Source organism: Halichoeres trimaculatus, unplaced genomic scaffold (assembly GCF_033239565.1).
Source record: "Halichoeres trimaculatus isolate MK-OKI-2021-1 unplaced genomic scaffold, fHalTri1.1 fHalTri1_scaffold_5, whole genome shotgun sequence".
NCBI classification, from domain to species: domain Eukaryota; kingdom Metazoa; phylum Chordata; class Actinopteri; order Labriformes; family Labridae; genus Halichoeres; species Halichoeres trimaculatus.
Window position 1 is genome coordinate 9,280,513 of NW_027437183.1, and position 16,193 is coordinate 9,296,705.

The 16,193-nt window shown below is 39.1% G+C and overlaps 1 protein-coding gene across 1 annotated transcript in view; it reads left to right on the forward strand.

Moving 5' to 3' along the window:
• Window positions 1-16,193, forward strand: part of LOC141790897 (electrogenic sodium bicarbonate cotransporter 1-like) — a 61,478-nt gene that overhangs the window by 39,167 nt on the left and 6,118 nt on the right. Inside the window, exons 9-25 of the mRNA XM_074671049.1 lie at window positions 734-891; window positions 2,848-2,935; window positions 3,257-3,411; window positions 4,542-4,655; window positions 5,803-5,977; window positions 6,060-6,193; window positions 6,422-6,696; window positions 8,338-8,408; window positions 8,820-9,005; window positions 9,110-9,223; window positions 9,378-9,539; window positions 10,146-10,324; window positions 12,392-12,464; window positions 12,706-12,774; window positions 12,888-13,061; window positions 13,680-13,835; window positions 15,944-16,037. Of these exons, the coding sequence (XP_074527150.1) occupies window positions 734-891; window positions 2,848-2,935; window positions 3,257-3,411; window positions 4,542-4,655; window positions 5,803-5,977; window positions 6,060-6,193; window positions 6,422-6,696; window positions 8,338-8,408; window positions 8,820-9,005; window positions 9,110-9,223; window positions 9,378-9,539; window positions 10,146-10,324; window positions 12,392-12,464; window positions 12,706-12,774; window positions 12,888-13,061; window positions 13,680-13,835; window positions 15,944-16,037 (2,377 nt within the window). The remainder of the gene's footprint in view (window positions 1-733; window positions 892-2,847; window positions 2,936-3,256; window positions 3,412-4,541; window positions 4,656-5,802; window positions 5,978-6,059; window positions 6,194-6,421; window positions 6,697-8,337; window positions 8,409-8,819; window positions 9,006-9,109; window positions 9,224-9,377; window positions 9,540-10,145; window positions 10,325-12,391; window positions 12,465-12,705; window positions 12,775-12,887; window positions 13,062-13,679; window positions 13,836-15,943; window positions 16,038-16,193) is intronic.

A 16,193-nucleotide genomic window follows, 5' to 3' on the forward strand; every position in this document is an offset into this window, starting at 1 on the left:
GGCTACTGGGAAGTGTCGTTCTTTTCACTTCCGCTAGAGTGTAGTCTTATTGGAAATCAATAATAAAGTTGACTTCCATCCCGGGGGACACAGGATTCCCGTGGGATTCCCACAGGAATCCCAAAAAAATGTCAGCCTTGACTCTCAATCCTCAGCTGAGCAAATGGGGCATAATGCATTACCTGTCACCCCAAGCTTTGTTTTCAGGCTATTTTTATGCAAAACCTGACTGTTTTTATAAAGTTGAATAGATTAGCATCATTAAAAAAAGAATAACTCCAAACTTAGTTTTCATTTCAGACTGACTTGTCAAAGAATACCAATATGTCCCTTTAATGCCGACTCGATGCTGCACCTTTATCCTCTGATTTCATATTCATACTCCTCCTTTAACCTCACCACAGTTTGACTAGCTGGTCACCTGTTAGCACTCGGTTAAAGCCGTCAGTTCCTGAAGATAAAGTGACATTGTCGTCAGGCATTAATTCCCTCAAAGGGTGAATCGTTAAAGCTTGTGGAGCTCAGCAGGCTCCTGGATTCTTCTTCATGAATCTCCTCATCTCCACGCCACAGAGACGTCCAGCCTTATTTAACAGCACAGGAGCGTCTGCGTTGGTATTTAAGCTGAATGGGCTTGTCCTCTTTGATATAGGTTGTTTATTCACTCTGCGCTGTCTTAAATTACTTGCTGGTGTGAACATGACATTAAATGTCTCCTCCTTTGTGCTTCCAGTTGAGGAACAAGTTCATGAAGAAGTTGCCGAGAGACGCCGAGGCCTCCAACGTGCTGGTGGGGGAGGTCGACTTCCTGGACTCGCCGTTTGTCGCGTTTGTTCGTCTGCAGCAAGCTGTGATGCTGGGAGCCTTGACAGAGGTTCCTGTTCCCACAAGGTAGATGAGATTCATGTCTGAAGTCCAGGAATTCATAAACAGTGGCTAAGCTTTAATGTAAGGGGGAGTTTCCATAGAGATGGTTACAGCTGTGAGGGCTGAACTACAGCCGCTCTGAACACACGATGTAGGCTTTAAGGAGGCTGACAGTGGATTCATAGTACGTATACCACAGAGACGTAGTGGTTAAATTCATAACTTTGCTCCCAAATGGATTGAGACTCGATCTCGAACCAGTTCTTGACACCCAAGGCTGCTCACATTTACATGAAAAAGTTGTGCAACGGTGGCGTCATCTGAAGGCTCTTCTCTCCAGTGTTCCCCCTTCCTCTACATCCTGTTGTAACCAAAAAGCCATGAAGTAATTTTATTGTCTGTACATCTTTCCCCATGCTGTGGGGAATTTTTCCACAGCAGTCTGATGAATGAGCCAGTGTTGTATAGAAGAATGTCTGTGAGGACTTTCTCAGTAATTATGACATGTTTAATATATCAAAAGCCATGAAGTGATTTTATTGTCTGTACATCTTTAGGGGAATCTTTCCATAGCAGTCTGATGAATGAGTCAGTGTTGTTTAAAAGAATGTCTGTGAGGATTTTCTCAGTGATGCGGATGTGTTAAATATATCACCGTAATGACCCTGCTAAATTTAAACACTTGTAACATTTTATTGTTTCATTATTGCATGGAAAGAACTTCAGAAAGGATGGCTGGTGGATGGCATGCAGCAGCTTCTTGCATCACTCTGATAATATGACTTTGAGTTTAACCTGAGCTTTCTATGATTTGTGAGTGGTTATGGAATTTGGTCGCATTGCGTATCTACTAACTATGGCTTAGAAAAATGAAAACAAATGCAGAAAAAGTTAAAGAATCCCAGAGAGACCGGGTGGCAATATCTACCTTGGCCATTTTCTCTTCCTCCTCAGTGTACTTGCAGAAAGAATTAGTGCTAAAACAGTCATAAAAATGACCCCATTCAGTGTTGAGTCTTGATTTCACAGTCGTACTTTGAATTCATGGTTCATTCCTTATTTCTCTGGTAAGGTGGGATCATGATTTTAGGAATAGACCCTAAAGTTTGTGCTGATTCTAGCGCCCCCTGTTGACTAAGCCGGGCCTCTTATCTCTTTTTCAGATCTTGTCCTGTGTAAGTTATGTTTTGAAATAGCCGTTCATATCACTCCCTCTGAATCTTTGCTGTGGTGAATATAAAAAAAACGTTTGATTTAGCAGCTGCTGTAGCTCAATTTGCACAAGAAGGACCATGTAACTTTTTTTCGATATTAAAATGAGATCAAAGTAACTTTAAAGTAGAAATAATCAATCTAAATGCTGATGTTTGCTCATAAAGAGGCACAAATGTTGATTTCTGTGCGTTTCAAAACAGATCTCTGAGGTTTTAGTAAAGAAAAAAAGGGTGTTTACTCCTAATATTGGAGGAAAAAGATTTTACAATACAAAACCTACCTTTAACTTTCATTTTAGACTTTAACCATTGTTGTATTTCTTTATGAATTTATTTTTCTTTATTATTCTTTACATCTAAAAGTAGGGATAGGTACCTTACACATTCGAGATGATACAGTATCGATTTGCGGCATCAGTACCCAACAGTACCAATTTTTGGTACTTTTTTGTGTTTATGTGGTAAAATATATTTATTTGTTTAATAATAAATTTTCAATTTATTCAATTTAACATATTTATTCTTCAATATATAACCTTGCAATGTTATGTTCATGTCCAGCATGGAAAACCACCTACGCTTTCACTCCCTCACAGTCACAAGGATGCATTTAGGTACCTAAACATGGTACCTTTGGATTTTAAGTGAATGCCCTGGTATTTTTGACTGAATTTGGTCGATACCTATAAAAGTACCTTATTCAGTACCCATCCCTATCTGAAAGTTAGTCTCTTCTACTAACAGAAATGTTTTGCTCTCTTTACAGGTTTTTATTCATCTTGCTCGGACCCAAAGGCAAAGCAAAGTCGTACCATGAGATTGGCAGAGCGATCGCCACACTGATGTCTGACGAGGTTCGTTTACCAATACCACACCTCATCTGTAAAAATGTTGAATATAAAATTTGATATTCATTCACAGTAGTCATGGAAATGTTTATATCTACGACCTAAAGAAATCAAATGACTTTCTTTAAAGTTTTTCAGAGTTTGTGCACATTACCTCTCACTATTAATATAACCTGAATCCCAAACTTTAGTCGGCTGTGTGTGCAGGATCCTGCTCTCTGCTTTATTAGTTGTCACTCCAGATATCACACTCTGCTGCTTGGTGAGATCAGATGCTTTGGCAGCTTTCTTTCCCACTCGAACACCTCGCCCTCTCTTGCTCTTCAGGTCTTTCACGACATTGCGTATAAAGCCAAGGACAGACAAGACCTGCTGGCTGGAATCGATGAGTTCCTGGATGAAGTGATTGTCCTTCCTCCAGGAGAGTGGGACCCTGCCATCAGGATAGAGCCCCCAAAATCCCTCCCATCCTCTGACAAAAGGTCTGAAAACAAGCCCAGCTTTGCACTTTGTGTTTGTTGTTTTTACCCCTTTGGAGATTTATAACAGAAATTCAGACGTCAGCTCTGTCTTTTGATATCTTGGAATAAGACATTTTTCTGGACTTTTTGGGTAAATATGGCTCATATTAAGTCTAAAAAGACAGTTTTTACTATTTTTACTTTTTACTTTTAACTTGCAGTCAGTTGTTCTAAAGACTTGTGTAAAATATGCAACAGGATGTCAAACTGATAAACATTTATGCTCACACTTTAGAGCCCTCCATTTTTTTCTGAATCAAAGTCGAGCAAAGTTTAACAGTTAGAAATTAATCTGACTCCCTGTTCATCTTTCTTTTCAATCCCTCAAATCTTTCTGTTAGCCTTTAAGCAGATCATGACAAGTGCCAGTAGTGAGGTTTAACCGCTTGAGAGATTTTAGTGTTGTGATCTTATGTGGACCCACAAGTGTTCACAGGTTCTACAACGGCCCCCGCTGGCTCTGCTGGTCATTCATTAAATGTATTTCTATATGCACACAAAGAACAGACTGCAGTAAAGTCATGCATGCATAAGCTGAGATAAGCTCTGTGACCTACACCTGTATATATGCATGTATAACAAGAGTTGGGCTGTAGAGCAGTGTCCTGTAGAGTGTGTTTCAGGTTAAAAGTTATCAACAGACTTGATTAAAAGTTTAGATTTAAGAACTAGTTTGTGGTTAAATCTTAAAAACGGATTGCCTGCAGCTCTGTCTGTGTTAAACATTCATGATGCCACCTGTTCTGCATGCTGCGTTCGCACTAACTATCAAGCATTATAGAAAAAGCAGCAGTTGCAGAATCGCTGAAGTGTGTCCATAAGTTCTGCACCATGTTTAATTATTAAAGAGGAGCAGCAGGTTTTATTTAAAGAGACAGTTTAACTCAGTGAAGTGACGTCAGAGCGCGAATCAATCAACAAGAAATAAAGAGAGGCATCATCCTGAATCTTACTGTTTATTCATCTGAGCATATCTGGATAACTCAGATAAGATAAGATATATATACTGGCTTCAAGTGATTGTTTTATGTTATGACTTGATAATCAGAGTTTTAAAGAGCCACTGATTTTAAAAAATGTGTGCATTTCAGAAAAAACATGTACGCAGGAGGAGACTCTCAGATGAATGGGGACATGCCTCATGATGGAGGTCATGGAGGAGGAGGAGGACACGCTGTGGGGGATGAGCTGAAGAAGACTGGAAGGTACAAAACCAAACATTTGATATACATGAAAAATACATTTTTTTCTTGAAGGTATGTTTATTGTTTTTTCAGTTACTTAAAGGTGTTAAATGGACAATAGTGTTTTAGAAACAGGCATATGAAGTCAGATATAGATATGTTTATCTTTAGCCAGTTTGCTTTAGAAGTTAATTTGTCCCTTATCCATATTAAAAAGATAGTCTTCCTTACAGCATATGTAAAAATATCACAGTCTGCTGGAGCAGGCACCATCACTAACACCTCGACACAAGCAACCCAAGAGCAAAGAGCCAGGATTCATACACAGAGCATGACCATGATTTTCTTTCTTACAATTTATTGAAGAATACCATCCCAGTGAGCTTGAGTTTTGGGACAAAACCAAATGTAGTTTGTTGAGGTTCCTATAGTGACACAGTTTATATACAGAGATGGATTTTGGGGGTTCATTTTATGTCTTTGGTTGGGAGAGATCTTCTTTGTATGATTCCATATCCTCACAAGTATTCACACACAGTTAGTTCTGCCATGTCCTTACAGCAGCAGCACATCAGTCTGACATAGGACTTTATAAAAACAGATCATCTACTTTTTGAATAATATTTTTGTATGATAAATCCAACTGCAGCTGTAGTTTGGTGGTAGAGTGGGTTGTCTCTACATCTGAAGGTTGACAGTTTTAACACAGCTCCTGCAGTCCACACACTGAAGTGTCCTAGAGCAGGACTCCCAACCTTTACAGGAAGTGTGTGAAGGCATATGAAGGAGTTGATTCTGATGGGCATTTTACAAAGTGTCTGCTGCCATCAGTTGGTGTGAATGTGGATTGTTAAATCTGATGTAGTGGGAGAGTGTTTGGATTGGTTTTAAGGACTATCATTGTACTTCATATGTCCATTTCCTGTCCATATTTTTGTGCCAGGGAGTCATGGGTTTAGATTACCTATGAAACTGTAGAATGGAACTCAACTTATTTGTTTAATTTATTCATTTGTGAGAGTGAAACATTTAATTCTTGGTTTTGTATGAAAATACTTGAGAAGAGAATGAGAAAAAGTTCATCAAGACTGCAGGCTTAACTCTACTTAACTAAATCGCTTTGAGTCTTCCATGTGTTGTTGAAGAAGTGTTGTGTTCCTGTTTCCAGGTTCTGTGGGGGTCTCTTACTTGACATCAAAAGAAAAGCGCCTTTCTTCATCAGTGACTTCACCGATGCATTTCACATTCAGGCCTTGTCGGCCATCTTGTTTATTTACCTGGGAACTGTGACCAACGCCATCACCTTTGGGGGTCTGCTGGGAGATGCAACAGAAAACATGCAGGTAAGACACATTTAGACCTTATGAGCGTAATAAAAGTGTTGAACATGTAGGACTCCCTGACTCTCCTCCTCGGTGTGTGCAGGGTGTGTTGGAGAGTTTTCTGGGCACAGCGATCACTGGGGGAGTTTTCTGTCTGCTGGCCGGCCAGCCTCTCACCATCCTCAGCAGCACTGGTCCTGTTCTGGTGTTCGAACGGTTGCTCTTCAACTTCAGCAAGTAAATGTTCGACTCCCTTTTTTTTAGGGGTCCAGGATGAAATCACAGAATTATCCTTTTTCTTTACCACTGACTTTGGTTGGTTTCTCTTAAAAAGCTTTTCTCTAGTGGGGTGAATTAAAAACAAAACAATCAAATATGTTTGAAATAGATTCCCATTTTTTTCACACACTGCAGATTTTTGGGAACATTTCTGAATCTCTGTCATGCTTTTGTGTTTCCACTCAGAGACAATGACTTTGACTACCTGGAGTTCCGGCTCTGGATCGGTCTGTGGTCGGCGTTCTTCTGCCTGGTGCTCGTGGCAACTGATGCCAGCTTTCTGGTTCAGTATTTCACACGGTTCACAGAAGAGGGCTTCTCCTGTCTCATCAGCTTCATCTTCATCTACGACTCCTTCAAGAAGATGCTTAAACTAGCTCACCACTATCCCATCAACTCTGACTACAGGATGGAGTACGTCACTCAGTACGACTGCCTCTGTATGGCTCCTACCGTCCTAGGTGAGAGGAAGCAGAATTTCTATATCTTTAGTCTTAATATGAAGGGTGTGATTCTACTGGTTGCATTTTGTTTATCACCTGACTTTTGCAGACTTTAATACGCTTTTCTTTGGGTGTTTTCTAAAATTGTATTTATTAAGGATGATTTAACGACAGCAAAATATTCATCTCAAGGTGGATACTTTTACAGTTTGATCCACAAAAAAACAACAATATTAAATAATGAATTAATTTAGCGCCAATTTTCCTCAAATGCAGTTCCAGGATACTCATTGAAAAAGTCATTTTTTCCAATACAAAGATTTCATAAATGACATTCAACTATTCCTATTATTACTAGCTATTTTTCCTTTATAGCAGTAAAACATGAATAAAAAGTAGATTTTATTATGAATATATAACTAAAAAAATAATAATTTATATACTTAAATATTTATTGTAATATATTAAAATAAATTGATTATAATATATTTTTATTTATGATTTATAGTTATAAAAAATTAAGTTTATTTCATGATATTACATTATCTTATATTATATTTTATTATATATTATATTATAATATATTATATTAAATTATTTTATATTGTATTTTATGCAATCAAATATTTTCTTTGTTCCAGTCTTGGTTGTTGAGTTTGAGGGTCAAAAAGTTTGTCCCAGTTGAAATAGTCTTGGTCAAATATGATCTCTAATTCTGCTCAAGTCTTACACCAATAAGTGTTTACTTTGGGAACAGTTTGATCCATTTTTTAATGAAACTGTTGGAAAAACATCCAAGAGCCTCTCTGCTAAAAAAATGGAAGTCTACCCAAGTGTTAATCTTAAATTTTGGAATTAAAATTGTAAAATAGACTTGATATGAGCTGTATTCACCTGACAAATCCAGAAAATTTCTCATTTCAAGATATTTAAAAACAAAAAGGACATCTGAATTGCTTTTAGAGAGTAAAAAGGGACACAGTTTCTGTTATGAAGACTAAAAAAAACACAATTTTTCTGACCTCTTTGGCAGAACTATTTACTTCAATTTTGACTTAATATCGTAATATCACTCGCTTGAATTTCTGTTTTTGTCGTTTTTCCTGAATTTGAGTCAGAGATTCGTCAGAATCAGGTCTAATGGAAAAAGCTCTGCATATAAGACTGTAAAACACACCAAGCCTCTTTAATTTCTTTTTAAGGTAAAGGATATAGGATGCTTAAGGGAGAGGGGGGGGCTAACTTACCTGTAATCCTGTGCTGGCTTCAAAAAACATGTTTGGCTGACACTCACTCACACTCACACATACATACACACACACCAATGTGCTATTCCCAGTGCTGCTCACAGGCTGGTGTTACTCAGACAGTAAATCAGAAAAACGTTACGTTGTAGCATCACCAATCCTGCAGCTTGTCTATCTGGATGTTACAGTTGATTTATTGGCTCAATTCTTCTTTTTGGAGTATCTAAATTGCCTTTGGTGCAAACAACGTACTTTTTAGGAACTGTAACGTTACAGAAACACCACACTAACGTGCTGACAGTGTATTCATACTGTATTCAACATCTGGTCCGCAGAGTCAACATGGATCTGGTTCAGGGTTTATTGAAAAGGTTTAAATCTTGTACTGAAATGAAGTTTGTTTGTTTTGCAGAGAACAGTACAGAGGTCATTGGTGATTCTTCAGAAGGCACTTCAATCTGGTACTGGAACAACACGGATCTGGTGAGTGTTTCTTCTGAATGGTTTGTATTTCTGACATGATAGTTCCTCTCTGCCAATGTGTTGTGTCTCAATAACAGCCCTGTTAGAGATTTAGATTCAACTGACGGCTCTTTAAACAACAGTCTGTGACTTTTATCTTGAAACTTTGACAAATCTCATTCAGTTTCATCCGTTTGTCAGCTCCACGATTAAAAAAGGACTTCTGATAAGCTCATTGGTTTCAATTTGAGGTCTCTGTGACCCTTTAAGTGTGTCGTCTAAAACAATAACAGCCTGATAAAGTTATCTTTATGCTCTTCTCTGCTTTCTTGGTGACAGTTGTTACATAACAACTCTAAATCTGAAATTATCAGCTCTTTTCCCAGAGTCAGTTGTTTCTGTCTCGGCTTGATTCTCATTGTTTCTGTGTAGCCGCCCAACGCCACGTGGTCGTCCCTCACGAAGACAGAGTGCTTAAAGTACAACGGAGAGCTGGTGGGGAAGTCCTGCGATTTCGTCCCCGACATCACCCTCATGTCCTTCATCCTCTTCTTCGGCACCTACACCTGCTCCATGTGTCTGAAGAAGTTTAAGAGCAGCCCGTTCTTCCCCACCACTGTGAGTCACAAAGCTGGTTTCACCTCAGTCGTAAGAATGAATACAAATTCAATACGTTTGAACAACTATTCACAGAGATACATCTCTCATGAACTGTCCTATAGGTGAGGAAACTCATCAGTGACTTTGCCATTATCCTGGCTATCCTCATCTTCTGTGGAGTTGATATTCTTGTAGGAGTCGATACTCCCAAACTCATAGTGCCAACTGAATTCAAGGTGAGGCCTGTGTGAAGAAATAGTTTAGGTGCATTTGGTTTTGTTTCGTAGTTTTCCTGTCTTTAAAGGCAAATTACTCATGATTTTTATGTATCTGAAGCTTTGAAAAGTGAATATTCTGTTGTGTAAAACCATTTGTGTCCTTCCCTCACAGCCAACAAGTCCTAACAGGGGCTGGTTTGTGCCCCCGTTTGGAGGAAACCCCTGGTGGGTGTACATTGCCTCTGCCCTTCCTGCCCTGCTGGTTACTATTCTGGTCTTCATGGACCAACAGATTACTGCTGTGATTGTCAACAGGAAGGAGCACAAGCTAAAGGTAGAAGACTGTTTACTGACAGGCTGTTTACGCTCATAATCTCCTTTCTGTGAGTTAAACATTGAAGAGTTGAGAGTTTATTTCACAGCTAGGGAGATTTTCACCACTACAATTGTTTTTCCTCAAACGTCATCATAACAAATGCTCCTCTAGGATCTTACAAGCAAATTAAACTCACTTTGGATGTTTTTACGGTCAAAAAGACGGAGAACCCTTCAACATTTCTTTCTGTCGTACCTGATTTATGTGAAGTGAGGATTTTCATGTCCTCCTCACAACAAACCACAGCTTGTACAGGACACAGTCTACCTTCACACTGGAGTTAAATATTGGAGTCATTCTTCCCGCCTGGGTGAGAGATGTTTTGCGGCAGTGAATAAACGCAGCTCGGTTCAAAAAGCAGCAACATGAGATGTTCAGAGGGAGAAAAACCTGAAGATGAGTGATGTGTTATTTGATAGCAGCTGTGTGAGAAGGATTACTCAGAAATCTGTCATAGAAAGAAGCAGAACTGCTCTTTTTGTGAACATACATGATGATTTTTGTGATGTTTAAGCTCTGCACACTGAACACGTGCTCTCTCCTGGTGTTTGTTGTCTGTAACAGAAAGGGGCAGGTTACCATCTGGATCTGTTCTGGGTGGCCGTCCTGCTGGTGGTCTGCTCCTTCATGGGTCTGCCGTGGTACGTGGCCGCCACAGTTATCTCTATCGCTCACATCGACAGTCTGAAGATGGAGACTGAAACCTCGGCTCCTGGAGAGCAGCCGAAGTTTTTGGGTGTGAGGTAAGACTGGGGTCAAATGTTACCACGATAGATTAATTTATGATCATGATTTTAGATTTACATTGGCATCTGAATCTCTATCAAGAAAATACACAAACAATCATGTAAATTGCCGTGAAAGATTTTAGATCATTTTCTCAAGAACTGATGATTTGCAAACAAAAAAACGCTTTGCAAAGGGAAGATACACAACCAAATACAAAGGAAAACGCTGCGACATGATGCAAACACCACAGAACACTGGAAGTACAGCAACAATGGAAGTTAGAAGAGGTCACCTTTAGCAGTTTAATAACCAACAATTATCCTAAAAGATACAGAAAAGTTATGAAAGTAAGAAAATAAAAACATGATTTTGTTTTTTAACCTACGCTTTAAAAGATATTTATTATATTTACTGGTCATGTGTCATCATATAGAAATATGAGTACCAGTCTCACAAGGTGAGACTCCCAAGAAGCTGCTTTTATCATAAAATACTGAGCTGCTGTTTGCATTATCATTATGTTGTGATACTGATGTGGCTTTTGCCTTCATATTGTTTGTGTTTTTCTTTTGTTTCCCTTTTGCAAAGTGTTTTTAATTTACAAATCATATGACACACTGTCATCCTCAGTAGAATCGGAAACAGATATTTGAAAAAGGGAGCAGATCACTAAATAAAACTGCACTTTTTACTTTAATTTGAGTAATATATTATAATGGGGGAGAACAAATTGATTGAGATTCAGACTCAGACAACTTTATTTATCCCTCAAGGGGCAATTCATTTTTGGCTTCCCAGTGTATATGCATTTAAACGGTTAGTAAACAGCATAGATAAATAATCATCAAGGAAACATATGTAAGCAGGCATGGGACGGATAGAGATGTCGGACATTATAAGTAGCCTACATATGCAAATCGTAGAGCAAGATAAAAAACAAAGTAAGATAAGATTTAAAAAAATCTATTTAAAAGCTTTAAAAACAGTGAGAAAGCAGATAAGGCAAAAAAAAATAATATCCTCTACAAATAGTCATTTAAAGTGGGTGCAGTCTGTATTTAGGAGCTTAATAGCAGAGGGAATGAAGGACTTTGACTAGCGATTCGTTTTCCTTTGGGGACACAGAATTGAACACAGAAACACAGAAATGGAAAATGATGAAACAAAGAGGAGCCTTGAGTTTACTAATTACTGGTGATTTGAATGTATATGATGTCTCTATAGCACCATCTGTAGGTGGGACGCCAAAGTGCTCAGTATCCTATGATCACTTTACACCTTACTCTCAAATCATGTAAAGTAACACCAACCTTTTCCAGAAAGAAGAAATCAAGTAGGAGAAAATGATCTGTGAAGGAATATAAGAGCTGTTTATAAGCTAATAGAGTTTTTAATTAAAGATTAGTTATAAATTATCAATAAAGTCCTCATTGTTGGAAAATGTTCCTCTGTAGTTTTGTACACAGCCACAGCAACTGCAGTGAAAGCCCACTTCTCTTGTTGGAGGTAATGACATGAACTGTTATAAGCTGATTTGGATTGTGAGTAAAGCCAAACTTGAAAAACATTTAAACAGTAGATTACAGCTGGGGCTGATAATCCGGATTTGTTGTTTACTGTTTATTTCTGTTTCCTGTGTTTTAAAATGCAGGTTAACTAAAGAAATGAAGTTTACTGGTTTACATCACCTGTTAAATCAAAGAAACATGACACAGCAGAGCTTGAACAGTCTCACTGCTCTGAGTACCTTCCTTTAATAAATGACAGGCAGTATTTTAACATGTTTCTCTGCTCTCTTCATGTTTTTGTTAATTATAGGAGTATAAAGACACTCTTCCTGTTTTTGGAGCATGTTCTGTTTGTGTTCGTGTCTGTTTGGTGATGTCCTCCACGGCCTCCTGATGTGTCAGCTGTAAGCTGAGCTAACAAACTGTGGTCTTACACGAAGCTGAAACATCTGTTCTGACTGTGAACTTCCTACAAACCTTGTTCCCAACGTCAGACTCTGGGTATAGTCATCTAAATCCTGTGAAGATTTGTCATGAATGATCACTTTTTGTCCCTCCTGTTGTTTCTTACAGGGAGCAGAGAGTTACTGGTGTGATGGTGTTTATCCTGACAGGACTGTCTGTATTCATGTCTCCTATTTTAAAGGTAATTCAGAGTGTTTTTATGATCAGTATCTGTTGATCAATATTGGGTATACTGTGAAGCATTATCAAGGTAATTTTAGGGCTGACTAAGGGTTCTTTAATCAATTGATAGATCATTTCAATCATATCTGTTTAGAAACTTTTTTTTGTGTGTGTTAGGCTGTGATGTTAGCTTTAACTGGATTGGGGGTTTAATTTGGGTTTACACTGAAGTGGATTTTCCTCCCCTGTGTGTTTCCTAGTTTATCCCCATGCCCGTGTTGTATGGCGTCTTCCTCTACATGGGGGTCGCATCTCTAAATGGAGTGCAGGTAACATTTGGATTGATTTTTTTTTTATTTTTTTTATTTTTTCCGAGGTCAAATAAATAACACAAACTATGATGGATTATTTTATGCCTATTTATTCTTCTTTGTGTCTGTAGTTCATGGATCGTCTCAAGCTGCTTCTGATGCCAGCCAAACACCAGCCGGACCTGATTTACCTGCGACACGTCCCCCTCAGGAAAGTCCACCTCTTCACCTTCATCCAGGTCCTGTGCTTGGCCCTGCTCTGGATCCTCAAGTCCACTGTAGCTGCTATCATTTTCCCCGTCATGGTGAGAGACATTTGTTAGAAGACTGCAGCAAGTAGATATTGTAAAAGCAGGAAATGACCAATGTGTTTTTATAATTTTATCTTTCCAGAAAAAAACTATGCTTTTAACTAGCGTTTAGTATTAATCTGTTGAATGAGACCCTGCACACTTCAGTCTTTCAGTATTTTGGCAATGCACTCAGAAGTTTGCTCGGCCTATGTTTTCAAAAGTCAAATATAAATAATTTTAAAGTTTTTTTTTCATAATTTATGTGTTGAGCAAAAACAGATTCATTGGAAAATCTCACAAGGTCTGAATAAACTGAAGAGTTCAGGAAAAAGTAGCTCACAGCAGTCATCCTGACCTGATCAGACTGAATTATGGCGATACAAAAACACTGTGACATATCAATGAAACTTATCCTTTGTCCTCAGAGGACTGTTACTGTCAGTGATAAGACACTGAGGCAGTAACGTTTTATATAACTACTGTTCAGGGTCATTAATCCCAACATCTTATTATACAGCTTACATGCTTTTGACACAGTCCAAAACACATATTTTACTACAATCATGACTGCATTTTATATTCCTTAAATCTCAACAAACAGTGACAAAACTGTACTGTTTCTACCTTCAGATCCTCGCACTGGTAGCCGTCAGGAAAGCGATGGACTACATGTTTTCCCAGCACGACCTCAGCTTCCTGGACGATGTCATCCCAGAGAAGGACAAGAAGAAGAAGGAGGACGAGAAGAAGAAGAAACGAGGGAGCTTGGACAGTGACGCTGAAGATGTAAGGAGTTAAAAGCATGAAGTTAAAAAAGCTGTTTATTTCACATCACCCAGTCTGTCAAGCTCACTGCCATCAACCTTCCTGCACTGCAACCATCAACATTTTCTTTTCAGCATGCAGATTATTTTAAATTAATTTTAAGTTACCTGTTGATCACCTTTATTCACTGAACTGTTTTTCAGGAGAAGCAGCTCGACATCAGTCTCTGTATGGTTCTTGAACTTGTTTTTTTGACAGAGAGTGCAAACTTGATGTTGCATTAGCACGCTGAGCCACTTAAGAGTCAAACCTCCTCAAAAAGGATCAAAGGGAGAATCTTATCCTGAGCAAGTTTGAGTGGCAGTATTTTTCTTAAGAGTCTGAAAAGTTTCCTGCGGTAGCACAGAACTGAAGAAGTTTAATACAACAAATGTCATCAGTGAGTCTGAGGAATAAAACTTGATCAAGCCTTTAAGTAACAAAACTATGCATGATTTATGCTAATATTTTATTTGATTGACATCGGTATCGGTCAATGCTTAAAGACAATGCAATGTTTTGCTCTTCTTGCTGGACGTGCTTCAGATCTTAGCCAGAAGTTTAGGTTTTCAAAAACACATACACAGTATTGTCAAAGATTTCAAACCATATATTATTATTAAAACCATAAAGTCATGGCTCTGCAGGTGGATGTACTAAAGTGATCTTCAATAAGTAGTACAGGGTGGGCCAGAAAGATTTACCCATCGTATATCTCCATTTTGTTTGCTTAGCTTTTGTCCTAGAAACTTTACATTTTGGATAGTTTCTCTTAAAAGGCATAGCTTTTGATGTTCCTGAGTTCATTTGTTTACTCCTAATGATTGTCGAGTATGGCATTGAAGGGTAAGCGTGACCAGACAGTGGCCTTGAAGGAGGCTGAACTGACAACAATGTATATCATGAAAAAGGTGAATGTTTGTTGTAAGACTGTCTACAATGTCATGAAACGATATAAGGAGACTGGCAAAACCACCAGCAAGTCAATCCCTGGAAGAAAACGTTCAGTCTGGACCAAAAGGGTTGTTGAGATGGTGAGGAAGAGAATCCCAATAGCAAAGGAACTGAACATCTTAAGAACTTCACTGAGAAGAATTGTCAAACAGGATCTTGGACTGAAAGCTCTAAAAATGCAACACAGACAACTGAATTCAGCCACTTCTTTAAAAAAACAGCTTGACAGGGGGAAAATGATGCTGCAGGAGATCCAGAGTGCCGCAAACAAAGTCCTGGTTTGGACTGATGAGAAGATCTTCACCGTTCAGGCAGTGGTCAAACCCCAGAGTGACAGGGTTTATGCACACAGTGCACAGCACCTACCCGAAGGCTGCAGAGCTCATTTTGGTCGTCAGAAGCCAGCTGGAGTCATGGTGTGGGCTGCTGTTGCATTTGATGGCTCAAAGTCTCCTTTGGTCTTCATTCAGGAGGGTGTGAAAGTGAACAGCCAGGTGTACCTTCAAATGCTTGAAGAAAAAGTGTTGCCTTGGTGTACCAACGCGTTTGGAAATCAGTTTGTCTTCACTCAAGATGGTGCACCAGCTCACACATCCAATGTCACACAGACCTGGTGCAAGCAACACTTTCCTGGCTTCTGGGGCAAGAACATCTGGCCCCCGTCAAGTCTGGACATCAATCCAATGGACTTTGCGATCTGGTTTATCCTGGAGAGGGAGGTCTCAAGAGTATCTCACAGCAGTGTCACCGCTTTGAAGACAGCTCTGATGAAGTTATGGTCAAAACTTGATGCAGAGACAGTGCGGCGCTCATGCCAGGCAATGCCAGGTCGTCTCTAAGCTATGATAAAGGCAAAGGGTGGTCATATTGAGATGTTAATCTTTTTGGTGACAGAGAATAAAGTATAGAAACTGTGTTCAATGTTTGTTATGTTTGTCTGCAAGCATTTTTGGATAGTGCTGAAAAAATGATGGGTAACTCTTTCTGACCTTATTATTTTATGTTTTCCTGTAAATGATAATATCAGTTCTCACTCCAGGTTAAATTATATGAAATTTTAAGTGTGTGCGCTGAAGCTTGTTCAGAAACATCTCCCAGAGGTCCCGTCTCAGGATGTGTGTTTCCTCTCTCGACAGTCTGACTATCCTTACAATGAGAATGTTCCCAGCATTAAAATCCCCATGGACATGATGGAGCAGGAGCCCTTCTTAGGTGATAAGACCTCTGACAGTGAGTAAACCCGATCAGCCTGCAGCACTGGAGGAACTTTACTGCTCCTTCTTGATCCTGTCTGACTCCTGCTCGGCCTCCTCATCCAGCCTCTCTAACCTCTTTCTCTCCGTCTAACAGTGGATGCTGTTACCTGTTTTTCTTTCACTCACTGCA